Source organism: Diabrotica virgifera, chromosome 10 (genome assembly GCF_917563875.1).
Source record: "Diabrotica virgifera virgifera chromosome 10, PGI_DIABVI_V3a".
Taxonomy (NCBI): Eukaryota; Metazoa; Arthropoda; class Insecta; order Coleoptera; family Chrysomelidae; genus Diabrotica; species Diabrotica virgifera.
The window spans coordinates 139,453,422-139,468,924 of record NC_065452.1 but is presented as its reverse complement, the minus strand read 5'-3'; the positions used below and the strand labels follow the sequence as shown (position 1 = coordinate 139,468,924).

Sequence of the window (15,503 nt, the reverse complement as noted above, 5' to 3'; positions counted from 1 at the left end):
GTTATATCTTCTTCTTCTGTGTCGATTGCTTGGTTGCTTGTATTTATATCTTTAAAGTGATTTTCCCAATCTTTTTTGCTTATTTTGCTGGTCACTTTGTTACCATTATATTGTTGTTTTATATATTCAAACAATTTTTTGTTGTCTCTATTATTTGTTTCAATCTCTTGCATCTGACCTGAGATCCATGTCTCTTTCTTTCTTTTATAAAGTTTGGCCGCTTCTCTCTTTTCTTTCTGGTATTGTTCTCTTTCCTCTTGTCCGCTATTTTCAAGCCATTTGTTTCGTGCCAGCGTTTTCAGTTGACTTTGGTATCGACATTCTTCGTCAAACCATTCTTTAGTTTTTTTATTTTCTTGAGGTCCTATGGTTTGCTCCGCAGCCTCTATGATGCTCATTTTTATATTTTTCCATTCCTCTTCTACGTTCGTGCCATTGTATCTCTTTAGTTTTTGTACTAATTCCTCTGAATACTCTTGTTTTGTTTGTTGCACTTTTAATTTGGTTAAGTTCCACTTCCTTCTTTTTCCTACTTTATTATTAGCTTTGATGATTTTCATCTTCATTTTGGCTATTAAGAGTATGTGGTCGGTGTCAGCGTTTGCTCCTCTAAAGGATCTCACATCTTGTATTATCTTTGTCCATTTTTTCGAAATCAAAACATGATCTATTTGGTTGCCATCTGATCTCCCTGGTAACATCCAGGTTATCTTGTGTTCCCTTTTATGAATAAATTTCGTACTGACGATGTAGGTATTTGTTGCTGCTGCCAGATTGCAAACTTTTGCCCCGTTATCGTTTGTGACATTGTGGATCGTTTCTTTACCTGCTACATTTTGGTTGTAGCTCTCTTTTCCCACTTGCGCGTTAAAATCTCCCAGTATTATTAAGATATCGTTCCTAGGAATATTTTCGCAGGTTTCTTCTAAAAGTTCATAGAATTCCATTTTATCTTGTTGGTCTGCTTCCTCGGTAGGTGCGTAGCAGTTAACTAAAGATATATTGGCTTAAGATATATTGGCTTGTTTATTTTCGATTCTAATGTAGGAGATTCTTCCATTAATAGCTTTGAAATGTATAACTTTTTCTCTCATTCTTTTGCTCACCATAAAAGCTGTTCCATTTTTCCCCTGTTTTTCTTCTCCTGAGTAATACATAGTAAAGTTTTTCTTCTTAACTGTTCCTTCATTTTTCCATCGTATCTCCTGTAGTGCTAGTATTTCTAGTTCGTATTTTTCCATTTCTAAAGCAATTTCCTGCATTTTCCCTACTTTTAGCATTGTCTGGATATTCCATGATCCAATTTTAATGGGTTTAGCTCTTTTATTCATGTTAATTTTATTCCTCTTTTTCTTGTACATTGTTTTATTATTATCATTATCCATTTCCTTAGCCGGGTCTGTTTCCACTATCCTTCGGTTTGATTCTTTCAGTTTTTTGGATTTTCTCTGTTGTTTCCAGTACACTTCAGCTTTAAGTCTTTTATTATGTTATTCCATTCCCAAAGTTGATCGTCTATCCATAATTTTTTGAAGCCCATCTTCACTTTCTTCCCTGCTTCCTTTTCCACCTCTGCTCTTTTCTTTACTTGCCTGTGTATTCTTCGTTCTTCATAGGTTCTTTGTTCGTCGATAAATATTTTTGTACCTTTGAGGATTTTCTTTTGTTCCATTATTTTCTTTTTATCTTGTATATTTTCCAATTTTGCTATTATGAACGGCTGTGAATTTCTTGGTCTAATTATCTCTGTTTGTTCTATTTTAGCTTCAACGTTGAGTTTTATTTTTAGTAAATTTTCTAGATCTTCTTTTACATTTTCTTCTCCTATTTTAATTCCCCTGACTATTACGTTTTTCTCAATTTTCTTTTTCTCCTCTCTTTCCGTTCTATCCTCTAGGTCGCTTAGTCTTTTTGGCACTGCCTCCTTAAATTTTAGTTTGCTTAGCGTTTCCATTTCTTCTCGCACTTCTTTAATTTCAGCTTTCATTTGTTTATTTTCTGCTCTTATTTCACTCATTTCTTGCTTTAGTAGCATATTTTCTCTTTTCAGCTCCTGGTTTTGATTTCTTAATTCTTTAAGCTCTTCTTGGATTCCATCCAATTTTTGCTCTATCCTCGTATCCCTTGTTTCCATTTTGTCCAATTTTTCTCGCAAATCTTTTATGAATTCTTCCATGTTGTTACTATTCTATTTGATTGTTACTATTTGATATACTAAATATATTTTTTGCACACGTATAATTTGGCTGTCTGCGGTAAGTGCAAAATTCCGATTCAACCTCGCGGAGATTTTTGCCCTTCTTAGACTGGCCTATTTAAAAGGGTATTTATTTCTTTCTTCCCTATTTCCCAGTGCTTTTTTCAGATTTGGCAACACCGCCAAAAATTGTTTAGCAGTTACCTTCTTATGGAAGCAATAATTGATTGTTTTGTTTATTTATAGCTAACCTTGTTTTTTTGACCAGCACTGGCTCTGCAGGTTTTATTTACTTAAAAATGTTTGTTTCACTCCAAATTTTGATTGTACACTTCGCTGTTGTCCTTAGATACGAATTGGTGTGGTGTTTAAATTTTATTTTCACCTCAGTTTTAATAATTTTCGCGATTTATTCACAGTAACTTTCCGAACTTGTTTATCTAGCCAAGCAACGTTGCCAACCACCTTATCCCTATTATTAGCCCTATTATCCATTGAAAAAGACTGCATTCAACAATTATCAGAAGTTGATAGGAGAATATACCTCAAGTATAAATAAGTGTCATATTGTTGAAAGTTGTGTGTTGTGGAAAATGCCTAGGAATATAATTTTTTTTAAATAGAACTCTTTTTTAGGAAACAAAGCCCGGCGCGAGAAACGAGCTAGCAATATAGATCAATGATAGGTCACTAGTCACTAGAAATAGCGGGAATAGAGTGCCTCACGCATTGATCGGGGTAGAATTTAGTGTGTAAGTCCTTGTACCCAGGACGTCTCACATAAGCACTTTGCTGATAGAGAGCCCCTATAGCGCATCAGAGTGTTATCAGGTGGGAAGTGGCTCGACCCTCGACCCTTAAGAAAATATTTTTATACCCTTATTGAATCGCTTCCCCTTCCGAAAAAGTCACCGCACGCCACTGTCGTAAGTAATCAAATAGATTTCATCGCTATACCAATAAGATATAGAAACGCAATCAAATCTGCAAAAACATATCCAGGAGCCGATGTGTCAACAGAAAATAATCCAGTTGTATGCAAGCTCGAAGTAAAACTGAAGTGTGTCAAGAAAAAAGCTTTAAGTGAGAGAATGGAAATTAAGAAACTCTCTAATCCTAATATTAGAAGAAAAGTGCAAGAATCCCTACACAAAGAATTAAATAGGATAAATGAGAATATATCTGAAGTAAGTAAAAAATGGGATGAAATTGAGCATGCTATACCGACAACATGTGCGCAGCTATTGGAACAAGAAAAAGTGAAGAAAAAGGAATGGATGACTGAGGATATCCTTGACATGATGGAAGAGCGACAGAAGTACAAAAACAAAAACGAACCAATGTATCGAGAAATACACAAAAAAATAAGAACAAAAATCAGAGAAGCTAAAGACGACTGGCTGTCGGAAAAATATAAAGAAAAAGAAATTGAACAATATGAACAGTGAAAAGAAATACGATTACCAAAACATGCACAAGAAGATAAAAGAAATGATAAATAAAAGAAAATACAACAGCTCAGCAACGGACATACTTGACACCAACGAAATTTTGATCTCAGAACCAACAAAGATTCTAGAAACATGGAAGCAATATGTTGAAAACCTCTTTGCTTCAGACCGCCCTAATAATTACTTAATTGAAATCACCGAAAACAGTTCTTCCATTCTCAATTCAGAGGTAGAAAAAGCAATATGCTCCCTCAAAAATAACAAATCTTCAGGACCTGACAATATTCATGCTGAAGTGCTAAAACTCTTAATTATGCGAAACGGACAACTCATTCCTAGAAACCCTAACCACTCTTTTTAATAATATTGTTATGGCATTTCCGTAGATTGATCCTACATAGAAAAAGTCCCTCGACGTGAAAGAAGAAGTAGTCACGTACGAGAATGTTCTGGATGTCATGGAATAACCCAGAAATGTCTGGTGACGTCTAGAACGTCAGGAATCTATATAAACATATGTGTTTGACATTTTATAGTTCAGTTGTAATTCAGATTTTGAAGTTTGCAGTTATCAGTTTGTTAAAGTATTGTAATTTCTGTTCGAGTTAAATAAAGATCTTTAGAAGAAGTGTAACAATATGTACGACAGCGGCAGAATTCCGGAAAATTGGTTACAATCAACCTTCGTGGCCATTCCTAAAAAACCAAACACTAAATTGTGTGACCAACATAGACTGATAAGCCTAATTAATCATATAACCAAAGTCTTCACCAAAATCGTATATAACAGAATCTACAAGTGTGAAGCGGAAATCAATGAGTCACAATTTGGTTTTAGGAACGCTCTGGGCACAAGGGAAGCAGTGTTTTGTCTGCAAGTATTAGTACAGAGGTGTAGAGATATGAACAAGGATGTCTACATGTGCTTTGTAGATTACTCGAAAGCCTTTGACAATGTGAGACATGACCAACTAATTGAAATTCTACAAAGCATAGGAATTGATGATAAGGACATCCGAATTGTGACAAGTCTCTACTGGAATCAGACAGCCAGGGTAAAAGTCGACAATGCGTCCACAGAGAGCATTGATATCAGAAAAGGTGTGCGACAGGGATGTGTTCTCTCCCCTCTTCTTTTTAATATTTACTCCGAACAAATTTTTAAAACAGCACTGGATGAAGCAAACGAAGGCATAAAAATCAATGGAGAATTGACGATACAGTCGTACTTGCCAGTAGTATCGATGAACTTCAGTATCTTATGGACAGGGTACAAAGAGCGAGTGAAGAAAGAGGACTTAACCTTAACATAAATAAAACAAAATGAAAAGGTGGAAGGCCGAAGATCAAGAGGAAGATCTTTAACAAGAAAGGAAGATCTTTAAAAATTTCTGATGGGAAAATCCTTACATGAAACCGTCCATCTGGCCCATTAAACATTTTATGCATCGGTACAGTTACTTGAATATTATATAGGTTATTACCAGTGCAGTTTTATCCATTGGGCGCTTGAGGCGGGCGCCCAGGGACACTTCCTTTTATTAACTACAAATTCATCATAATCATACATCTCCAAGTGGAGCAAAGGGCACCTTGCGGTGTTTCAAGTAGCATGAGGAATGATGGTGAGGTTGCTAGTCCCACGCATCATCTGTTGAGTTCCGTCCAATTTTGTTTACTAGTTTTCTCCATTCTCTTCTGTTTTTTGCTATCTTTTTTGCATCGTTAAATTGTTAAATTATTTTCTTTGAGTTCTTTCTCTATTGTTCTTTTCCACGTATAAGATGGTCTACCCATTCTTCTTTTGCCTTGAGCATTGTAATGTAGAGCTTGTCTAGCAATATTTGTTGCTGGTTTTCGTAAGGTGTGTCCTATCCACTTTCATTTCCGTTTTTTTATTGTATGTTCTATCCTTTCTTCATTTGTTATTCTCCACAATTCGTCATTAGTAATTTTGTTTGGCCAAAATATTCTCAGTATAATACGTAGGCACCTGTTAATGAAGGATTGTATTTTCTGAAAGAATTTTTTATGGTGTTTCCATGTTTCTGATCCATATAACAGGACAGACTTTACATTAGTTTCAAATAATCGTAGCTTTGTTCTTCTGCTGATGTTTGTCGAGGCCCATATCTTGCGCAAAGAGTTGAAAGCGTTTTGTGCGAAGCTTATTCTTTGTGTTATGTCCTTTTCTGTGCCTCCTGTTGTGTTTAGCAGACTGCCAAAATAACAGAAATCTTTTACTTCTTCTATTTGTTTCCATTTGTTTCCAGTTTGTTTCATTATCCAATCTATGACTATTATAAACAATGTCGGTGACAAGACACACCTCTGTCTTACTCCTTTTTTGATGCTTATTTGTTGGGATAGTTCCCCTTCATGTTCAACTCTGGCAAAACATTCGTCGTAGAAAAGCCTTATTACTCTTATATATTTGTCTGATATTCCATAGAGTTTTAATATCCTCCACATCATATTACGATTTATTGAATCAAACGCTTTTTCGAAGTCTACAAAGTTGATATAAACTTCCTGATTCATTTCCTGTTCCAGGATGATTCTTAGGGTATTTATATGGTCAATACAGGAACTGTTCAGTCTGAATCCTATTTGGTTAATTCTTAATTTTTCATTTATGGGATCTTTAATTCTCTCCAATATTATTCTGGCCATTATTTTGGTAGCTACAGTGAGAAGAGTGATTGGTCTCCAGTTTTCGCATAGTGTGAGATTTCCTTTCTTTGGTAGCTTTATTATAACTCCTTCACCCCAATCTTTTGGTATCTTTTCCTCGATCCAAATTTTTTTAAATAGTAAGTAGTACATATCCACTGAGAAGTTTAAGTGTGATTTTATCAGTTCTGCGGGAATTCCATCAACACCAGCCGCTTTGTCGTTTTTTAAAAGGTTTATAGCATATCTTATTTCGTCCTTCGTAAATTCGTCGTTTCTTATGATTAATGTTTCGTTTCTCTCTGTTTCTTCCATCTCTATTTGTGATTCAATTCCTTCTTCATAGAGTTCTGCGAAGAATTGTGTCCATCTTTGGGCAATTTCTTTTTGACTTGTGAGTGTTTCTCCTTCTTTCCCCATTAGTTTCGTTCTTTGCTGGCTCTTGCCCCCTTTAATTTCTTTGGTTATTGAGTAAAGTGTCCTTGTGTCATGTATTATCGGTGCTTCCTCTGTTTTTTCTGCCATTTGTTCCATATACAGTCTTTTATCTGTTCTGGCTTGTTTTTTTAACTTCTTTATTTTTTTCTGTGTATTTTTACTGCATTTCTTTTTGTTTTATCGGGTTTGTTGTTTTGATCAATTCAGTTTTGATTGCTCTTCTTTCCTTGATTTTTGTTTTAGTGTCCAGCGTTATCCATGGTTGATCAGCTTTCTCCTTGCACCCTAATATCTCTTTCCCTGCTTCCATGTACGCGTTTTTATATATTTCCCATATACCTTCAATGCTTGATTTTCCTACTTGTTCCAAATTCCCCACATGCCTCTCCAACGTTTGTTGGTATTTGTTTGTTATGCTAGAGTCTCTTAATTTATTTGTATTGAATTTTCTATGTTTTTTGTTTGATTTATAATTAGCCTTGAGGCTAATTTTTATTTTTGCTCTCACTAATTCGTGGTCTGATGCACAGTCGGCTCCTCTCATTGCTCTCACATCTTGTAAGGAATTTTTCCACTTCTTTTCAATGAGAATGTGGTCAATTTGGTTGTTAAATTTTCCTCCTGGTGACGAACTACAAATTAAAGTCCGCTAAATAATCGAGGACCATATTCTTTTAAATAGAGAAAAATACTACGAAATACCTGCGATTTCGATATGGTCTGATTTTAATACTGATAAATAAGAACTGTGACAACTTTTAAACCAAAGAGCGATTCCTTAGAAAATTGTAAAAAATGTATGAAGCTGGAGACAAAGCTTATTTTAGAAGATTAAATGAAAGCAACTCTAATACAGTAAAACCCAATGGAGGCAAAGAGAAGTGTTAAAGCTGTTTATTGTTACCCGTGCAAATTATTTTCAATTGAAGAAACAGTTTAACTTATTTTGAATATACAGCGTGTCTACTTGAGTTGGAAACATATGGGAAACTTTTTTATTATTAATTTTACGAAAAAAAGTTATTCTTTATAAAAAGTTCTGCATGCCCCAAAACCTAAGATTCAATCATCAGATATCAAATTTTCTGAATATTATACGAGGTATGTCAAAAAATATGAACTTCGTTCAAGAGTAAAGTACCTTTATTTCTCTCAATATCGAAAATGCTTATTCTGAAAAGTTGTTTGGAAATAAAAACTAAGCTCAAATATGCAATTACATGCTTCTAATTGGAAAAAAATATTTTCCAAATTTTTCTCAAATTTATTGATACTAACTTCGTTTTGATTCATTACACATACGATAACTCTTTTATTATTACTTTTACGAAAAAAGGTATTCTTTATAAAAAGCTCTGTAGGTCATAAGGCCGAAGATGCAACCAACAGATATCACATTTTATTAATTTTATACGAGTTATGTCAAAAAATATGAATTTCACTCAAGAGTAAAGTACCTTTATTTTTCACAATATTGAAAACAGTTATTAAAAAAGTTGTTTAGAACTAAAAACTATGTGTCAATATGCAATTACATCCTTCTAATTGAAATACTGTGAAATATAAAGGTGCTATAATATTGAGCGAATTTCATATTTTTTGACACACCTCGTATAAAATTAATAAAAGTTGATATATCATGATTGTGTCTTAGATTTTAGACCATGCAAAGCTTCTTACGAAGAATAACTTTTTTTCGTAAAATGAATAATAAACGAGTTATCATATTTGTAATAATTAAAAACAATGTTGGGTATCCTTAAATTTGAGAAAAAAAATTTTTTTTCAATAAGAAGCATGTAATTGCATATTTGATCTTAGTTTTTAATTCCAAACAACTTTTTATCATAAGAATTTTCGATATTGAGAGAAATAAAGGTACTTTACCCTTGACCGAAATTCATATTTTTTGACATACCTCGTATAATATTCAGAAAATTTGATATCTGATGATTGAATCTTAGGTTTTGGGGCATGCAGAACTTTTTATAAAGAATAACTTTTTTTCGTAAAATTAATAATAAAAAAGTTTCCCATATGTTTCCAACTCAAGTAGACACGCTGTATATTTTACCCACTGGAAATATTTGAATACTTTACTCGAATCTCACGAAGAAAGTAAATTTCATCTGAACTCTATGGTTACATTAATAACAAGATCATCACTTGGAGTTAGATGGATCATCAGTTAAATTGGAGTTGTTGTCACCATTAAATTACTTGCTTCTCAAGGACTAGCTTTTCGTTAATCCCATGAGCATTTAACGAGTCGTCATAAGGAAAATTACTTAAGTTGTCTTGTATACTTTGCTTTTGACAACTTGTTAGCTCAGCATTTACAGCTAATAAAGAAAAAGGTTCAGCTAGCTATCTGCCTGACCAAATTTGCAATGAAATCCTGGAAGCGATGAAAACAAAACATATTAGTCTAGTCACAACATAGGGGGCCCCGTGGACACTTTTAGTTCGCCGCGATTTGATGGTGGTATTATAGGTTTTTTGGGTCGCTGAATCCAATGTAAGTGGTCTGGAAGCCCAAATGTGGTGCGTTTAATTGTTATTAACAAATTATGGTAAAATTAGGTGTTTTTCAGGAATTATTAGAAGCCCTGTAAATAAATTGATAGTGTTGAGGTCTTCTGTGGTGTATTTTTGGTCGCTGAATCGAAAGCGACTAGTCGCGATTACTCAAAATATGTTCTTATTTTGTTAATAACAAAATAATAGTTTATTCGCCGAAAAGCTTGAAATGCGCTATCTACAGCAAGTTTGTAGTCTGTTTCATAGTATTTTTATACGCTAAATCGATTGCCGCTAGTCGTGATAGCTTAAACCACGTTCCGACTTTGTTATTAATAAATTATTTCAAAAATAACGGTTTATAGTACGTTCACTAACAGTTTTTGCTCTAAATTTTAAAAAACCACTTGGATTGACATGAAATTTGGCATACACGTAGCTAGCTTGTCAAACAAAACAAGTTATATTGTGCCGATATCTGATTTTACCCTGGGGGTGAGTTTCACCCCTTGTCGTGGGTGAAAAAAGAAACCTTTAAAATAAGTCCGGAAGTGGATACACTTATTAATTCTAAGCACCTTTTGTTCTATACAGTTTTTTCACTAAGTCAATACTTTTCGAGTTATTTGGTTTTTTTGTTGAAAAATGAACATATTCACTCGCAAATAATTCGAAAAGTATTGACTTAGCAAAAAAACTGTATAGAATAAACGTTGCTTAGAATTAATCAGTTTATCCAATTCCGGACTTATTTTAAAGGGTTCCTCTTTCACCCCCGAAACGGGGTGAAACTAACACCCAGGGTAAAAGCACACATCGGCACAATATCACTTGTTTTGTTTGACATGTTAGCTACGTGCATGCCAAATTTCATGTCATTCCAAGTGGTTTTTTAAAATTTAGACCAAAAACCGTGAGTAAATGTACTACAAACCGTTATTTTTGTAATAATTTATTAATAACAAAGTCGGAACGTGGTTTAAGCTATCACCACTAGTGACAATCGATTTAGCGTATAAAAATACTATGAAAAAGACTACAAACTTGCTGTAGATAACGCATTTCGAGGTTTTCGGCGAATAAACAATTATTTTGTTATTAACAAAATAAGAACACATTTTGAGTAATCGCGACTAGTCGCATTCGATTCAGAGATCAAAAATACACCAGAGAAGACCTTTTCACTATCAATTTATTTACAGGGCTTCTAATAATTCCTGAAAAACACCTAATATTACCATAATTTGTTAATAACAATTAAACGCACCACATCTGGGCTTCCAGACCACTTCCATTGGATTCAGCGACCCAAAAAACGTATAATACCACCATCAAATCGCGGCGAAGTAAAAGTGTCCACGGGACCTCCTATGTTGCCACTAGACTATATAGAAACGTTTGACGCTGTAACGCGTTATTTTAAGCGTTTCACTAGCAGTAGTAGATTCACTAGCAATCCATCAAACCATTTTTTTCCAGTTAAGCAATAATAGAGACGAAAAATCAGCAGTTAAAAATGAAGCCAAGACACTGCAGAATAAAATGGATACCTTTGCAACAGCTCTATTGAGACAAAGCTCTATTTAGACAAAAACTTTAGCTTTAGGTACTTAAAAACTACGGATCCATAAAACATATTTTTCCAGTTTATTAAGCAATAATAGAGACAAAAAATCAGCAGTTAGAAGTGAAGCCAAGGCACTGCATAATAAAATGGATACCTTTGAGACAGGGTAACTTGGATACTCTATTGACACTGATTTGGGCAAGGATTTTAAAACGAGTGAATGCAACAAGAAAAAACGTTAGAAACTGTGGACTTGAACGTGTCAATTGGAGTAGAATTAATGACATTTGAGCTTTGTTGGAGACATAAGAAATAAATTAAGCGAAATTGAACTAAAAACCAAAAAATTTTTTTGTGAGGGCAATAATCTCAAACATATTCTATAGAATTGGCCTTCAAAAAACAAAGAAAAAACATTTTTCGATGAAGCAGTTGAAAGTGAAACAATTTTAAAGGGGCAAGAGATATTCAGAATTCAAGTACCTATTTAATGTTATATGCCACAATATTTGTGTGTTATAATGTTATATACAAAAAAAATATATTAAATCCCCTGGCGATGACGGAATAGTAATCGAGACAATCAAACAAGGTGGAAATAAAATTATCCAGGCTTTGGCCAAACTTTTCGCCCAATGCATTTACCAAGGAAAAACTCCTCAATGGAGCAATGCAGTCATTTTTTTATTACACAAAAAGGGTGACAAAACAGATCTAAAAAACTACCGTCCTATCAGTTTGCTATCACACATATATAAACTTTTCACAAAAATTATCAAAAAACGACTGGAGGCTAAGTTAGACTTCTATCAGCCTAGAGAACAAGCTGGATTTAGATCTGGATATAGCACTAACGACCACTTACTGGTAATAAAAAACCTAATAGAGAAGTCTGCGGAATACAACAAACCATTGGCACTGATATTCGTGGACTACGAAAAAGCATTCAATACCATAAGCCAGCAGAAAATGTTAAAAGCATTGACAGAATGCCGAATAGACCATCGCTACATTAACATGATCAAATATATCTACCAAAAGGCAACGGCTAGCGTAAGACTGTCTGAACAACAAACAAATACATTCTGTATACAACGAGGAGTCCGGCAGGGAGACACCATCTCACCAAAGCTATTCACAACCCTTTTAGAACACACATTTAAGAAGGCAGATCTAAACGAATATGGTATCAATATAAATGGAGAGAAGCTCAGTCATTTGAGATTCGCAGATGACATCGTCCTTATAGCCGATCGTATGGATGATGCAATAATAATGTTGAACAAATTATATTACGCTTCCTTAGAGGTCGGACTAAAGATTAACATCAACAAGACGCAAATAATGACTAATCTGGTGCTAAATCGTAATATTGTTGTTGATGGAAGGGATATTGAGCAGACTGCATCTTATAAGTACTTGGGACATGAAATTCGGTTGGGACGAGATAACCAGACGTGCGAACTCTTACGTCGTATAGGATTAGCCTGGGCAGCGTTTGGTAAACTGAACTATGTATTTAAATCGGACTTGCCCATATGCCTCAAAAGGAAAATCTTTGACCAGTGTGTGTTGTCTGTACTCAATTATGGAGCCGAAACATTAACACTAACAAAAAAGGTAGTGAACAAGATACGCGTAACTCAGAGGGCTATGGAGCGCCAGATGTTGGGTGTCACCCTGAGAGACCGAATCCCAAACGAAGAAATACGCCGTAGAACAAAAACAACAGACGCTGTCGAAAAAATCGCGTCGCTTAAGTGGAATTGGGCAGGACACGTCGCCAGATTGCCAGACAACCGATGGACAAAACGTATTGTCGAGAGGAGGCCGCGAGAAGAAGCACTACGGAGCAGAGGACGCCCACTAACCAGATGGGCCGATGATTTGAAACATGTTATCGGTAACTGGATGCAAGCTGCACAAAATAGAGATAAATGGAAAGAGCTGAGGGAGACCTATGCCCAGCAGTGGACGCGTATGGGTTGATGATGAATGTTATAGAAATTTTCTCAAGATCTTTTAAAGAGAATAAATATAATGCTACAAAGATCAAAGATGTTACATCAGCTGTTAGATGTTTTTTACGGTAAATAAAGAAGAAGTCAAAAAGTGAATTAATATTTTATGCGAGGAATATAAAAAAGATGTTGATGAAACCAAAGAGAACTTGCAAGTATCATAAGGATATGTCAAATAGTTTTATAGTACCGGGCACACATAATTCTTAAAGTTTTAAATAAATAATAAATTATTTAAAAATATAATACTTTAAAATAATTTGACATATCCGTGTCATACTTGTCATCCGTGGCAAAAAGTCATTATTTTTCGAGATATTTGAAGTTAAAGATAAAGAGGCACACTTATTTTGATTAATGTATTATGCTCCTTCGTTTTTAGCTTCAAATATCTCGAAAACTAATGGCTTAATCGTTACGAATGAAGAGTATGTTTTTTACATAGAAAGTATTGGAGAATCAAAAACCTACATTAAAATAGCAATTCCGCCAGTGGCGTAGAATTTGGGAAGGGTCAACCATTCACGTTCCCCCGTCGTACGCCTCTGGTAGTAGCCAGAAACGTTTGTTTAATATAATTTAGTAGATTGTACAATACCAGCAACACTTACCAAATTTCGTGTTGTTGTCCCATGCCTGTCAGGAAATATTCAAAAATAAATAAAATAGAAGTTTAACTTTGACACTCTGTATTTCGGTTACTATCAACTTTTGTACTAAGGTAAGTTAGCTTAAATCGACCTATTTTAACCTCAGGAATCTGAGGTTAAGCTATGGCCCAATTATTTACCAAACACCCTGTATATACGATATAAATATGAAAATGTCCAGGTTTCTTTGTCTAGCAGTGTAGACGATAAAACAGAAATACATATGGAAATAAACTAATTAATAGAAGTATGTATTTACAAGTGATTAATGTGACACATACGTACAAATATATCAATATCACCTGAAATTCCAATGAATAAACCGCAAAGAACTATAGTCAACTTAGTCATTTTTACAAATGATTTAAAAGTGATAAAACCTTTATATCTATTATAAAATAATCCGACATATCAATCATTTCATCAATATTATAATTATTTTCTCGTCAGTGTTGAAGCTAAATTAAATGGGAATAAAAAATACTTTTGTTATTTTGTTAAAAACTTTAGCCAATTACGCTTGAAGTAGATTTTATGATTATTTTTAATATGGAAATAAATTGTTTTTTAAACGCTTCCCATTCCAGCAAGTTTTTGTAGCATTATAATATAAGACATTGAAAATTTTGCTTGGAAGTAAATACACACACCGGCAAAATTAACGAAACACCTTAAGAATGGGACATGTTAGATGTCTCGAATTTCCTAAACCAGTTGCCTGATTTAAGTAAGTTGTTTAGTATGTTATAGCCTTATTATTTAAGAATATCGGTGTAATAATATTGTTCTTCTTCTTTGAGTGCCTCTCCTATCGGAGATTGGATATCATTAGGGCGATTAGCGATAATATTGTTGCTAGACACGTAAATGTCATTTTATACCGGTTGTAACAATCATACTGTGTTTTTCCTTAAAGTTCGGAACACCCTGTGGAATATTCTAGCATATATAAGATATTAAAATGAAAAATCAATTGTAGCCTTACGCTTTCTTAAAATCTTCTGTTTTGATTCATTTGCTTATGTTGGATAATAAAAAAGTTAGGTACTTTAACAACTAGCCATGTTCTTCATCAACACAGGGTGTTTCCAAATAAGTGCGACAAACTTTAAGGGGTAATTCTGCATGAAAAAATAATGTCCGTTTGATTTATAAAGACGACGCAATACTAATCTCTCAAAGTGAAGATGATTTACAACGTATGCTGCACGAATTTAATATAACCGCTAGAAAATTTAACATCTTAATTTCCCCAAAAAAGACTAAATGCATGGTTATAACAGCAGATCTAATAAGGTGTAAATTAGAGCTGGAGGGTCAAATAATAGAACAAGTCATGGAGTTTAAATATCTAGGCATCACACTATGCAGCTACGGAAAGCTCGAAACAGAAGTGGAAGATCAGGTGTCAGGTGAATAAAGCAAACAGAGCTGCAGGTTGCCTGAATGAAACAATATGGAGAAATAAAAACATCGGAAAAGAAGTGAAAGGCAGAATTTACAAACCAGTCATCAGACCAATAATGACATACGCGGCAGAAACACGACCTGATACAGAAAGGACAAAAAGAATGCTAGAAACAGCAGAGATGAAAACATTGCGAAAAATCGATGGTAAGACGATGTGGGATAGAGCTAGAAGTGCAGATATACGAAGGAGATGCAAGGTGGACAACATTAATAACTGGGTGAAAAGCAGAAGAGTAGAATGGAACGACCACATAAGCCGAATGACAACAAATAGAGTAGTAAGGACGGCGAGAGACGGTTCCCCAATAGGAAAACGATCAGTGGGAAGACCACGAAAAAGATGGAATGACAACTTACTGGAGGCACATTGAAAAACAGACAGAGTAATGTCTATATAAAAAGAAGAAGAAGAAGAAGAAGATTTATAAACATATGTCCACAAATGTTTCGTTTCCGAGATACGGGATGTTGAATGTTTTCTTACAAACTGACGATTTATTTATTACTCTAAAACCG

The 15,503-nt window shown here is 34.4% G+C and overlaps 1 protein-coding gene across 1 annotated transcript in view; it reads right to left on the bottom strand.

Moving 5' to 3' along the window:
- The window catches only part of LOC126893299 (uncharacterized), a 37,984-nt gene extending 24,093 nt beyond the window's left edge, over window positions 1-13,891 (bottom strand). The window contains exon 1 of the mRNA XM_050663314.1: window positions 13,803-13,891. Within this exon, the coding sequence (XP_050519271.1) occupies window positions 13,803-13,868 (66 nt within the window). The 5' untranslated portion in view covers window positions 13,869-13,891. The remainder of the gene's footprint in view (window positions 1-13,802) is intronic.
- Between the last annotated feature and the right edge of the window lie 1,612 nt (window positions 13,892-15,503).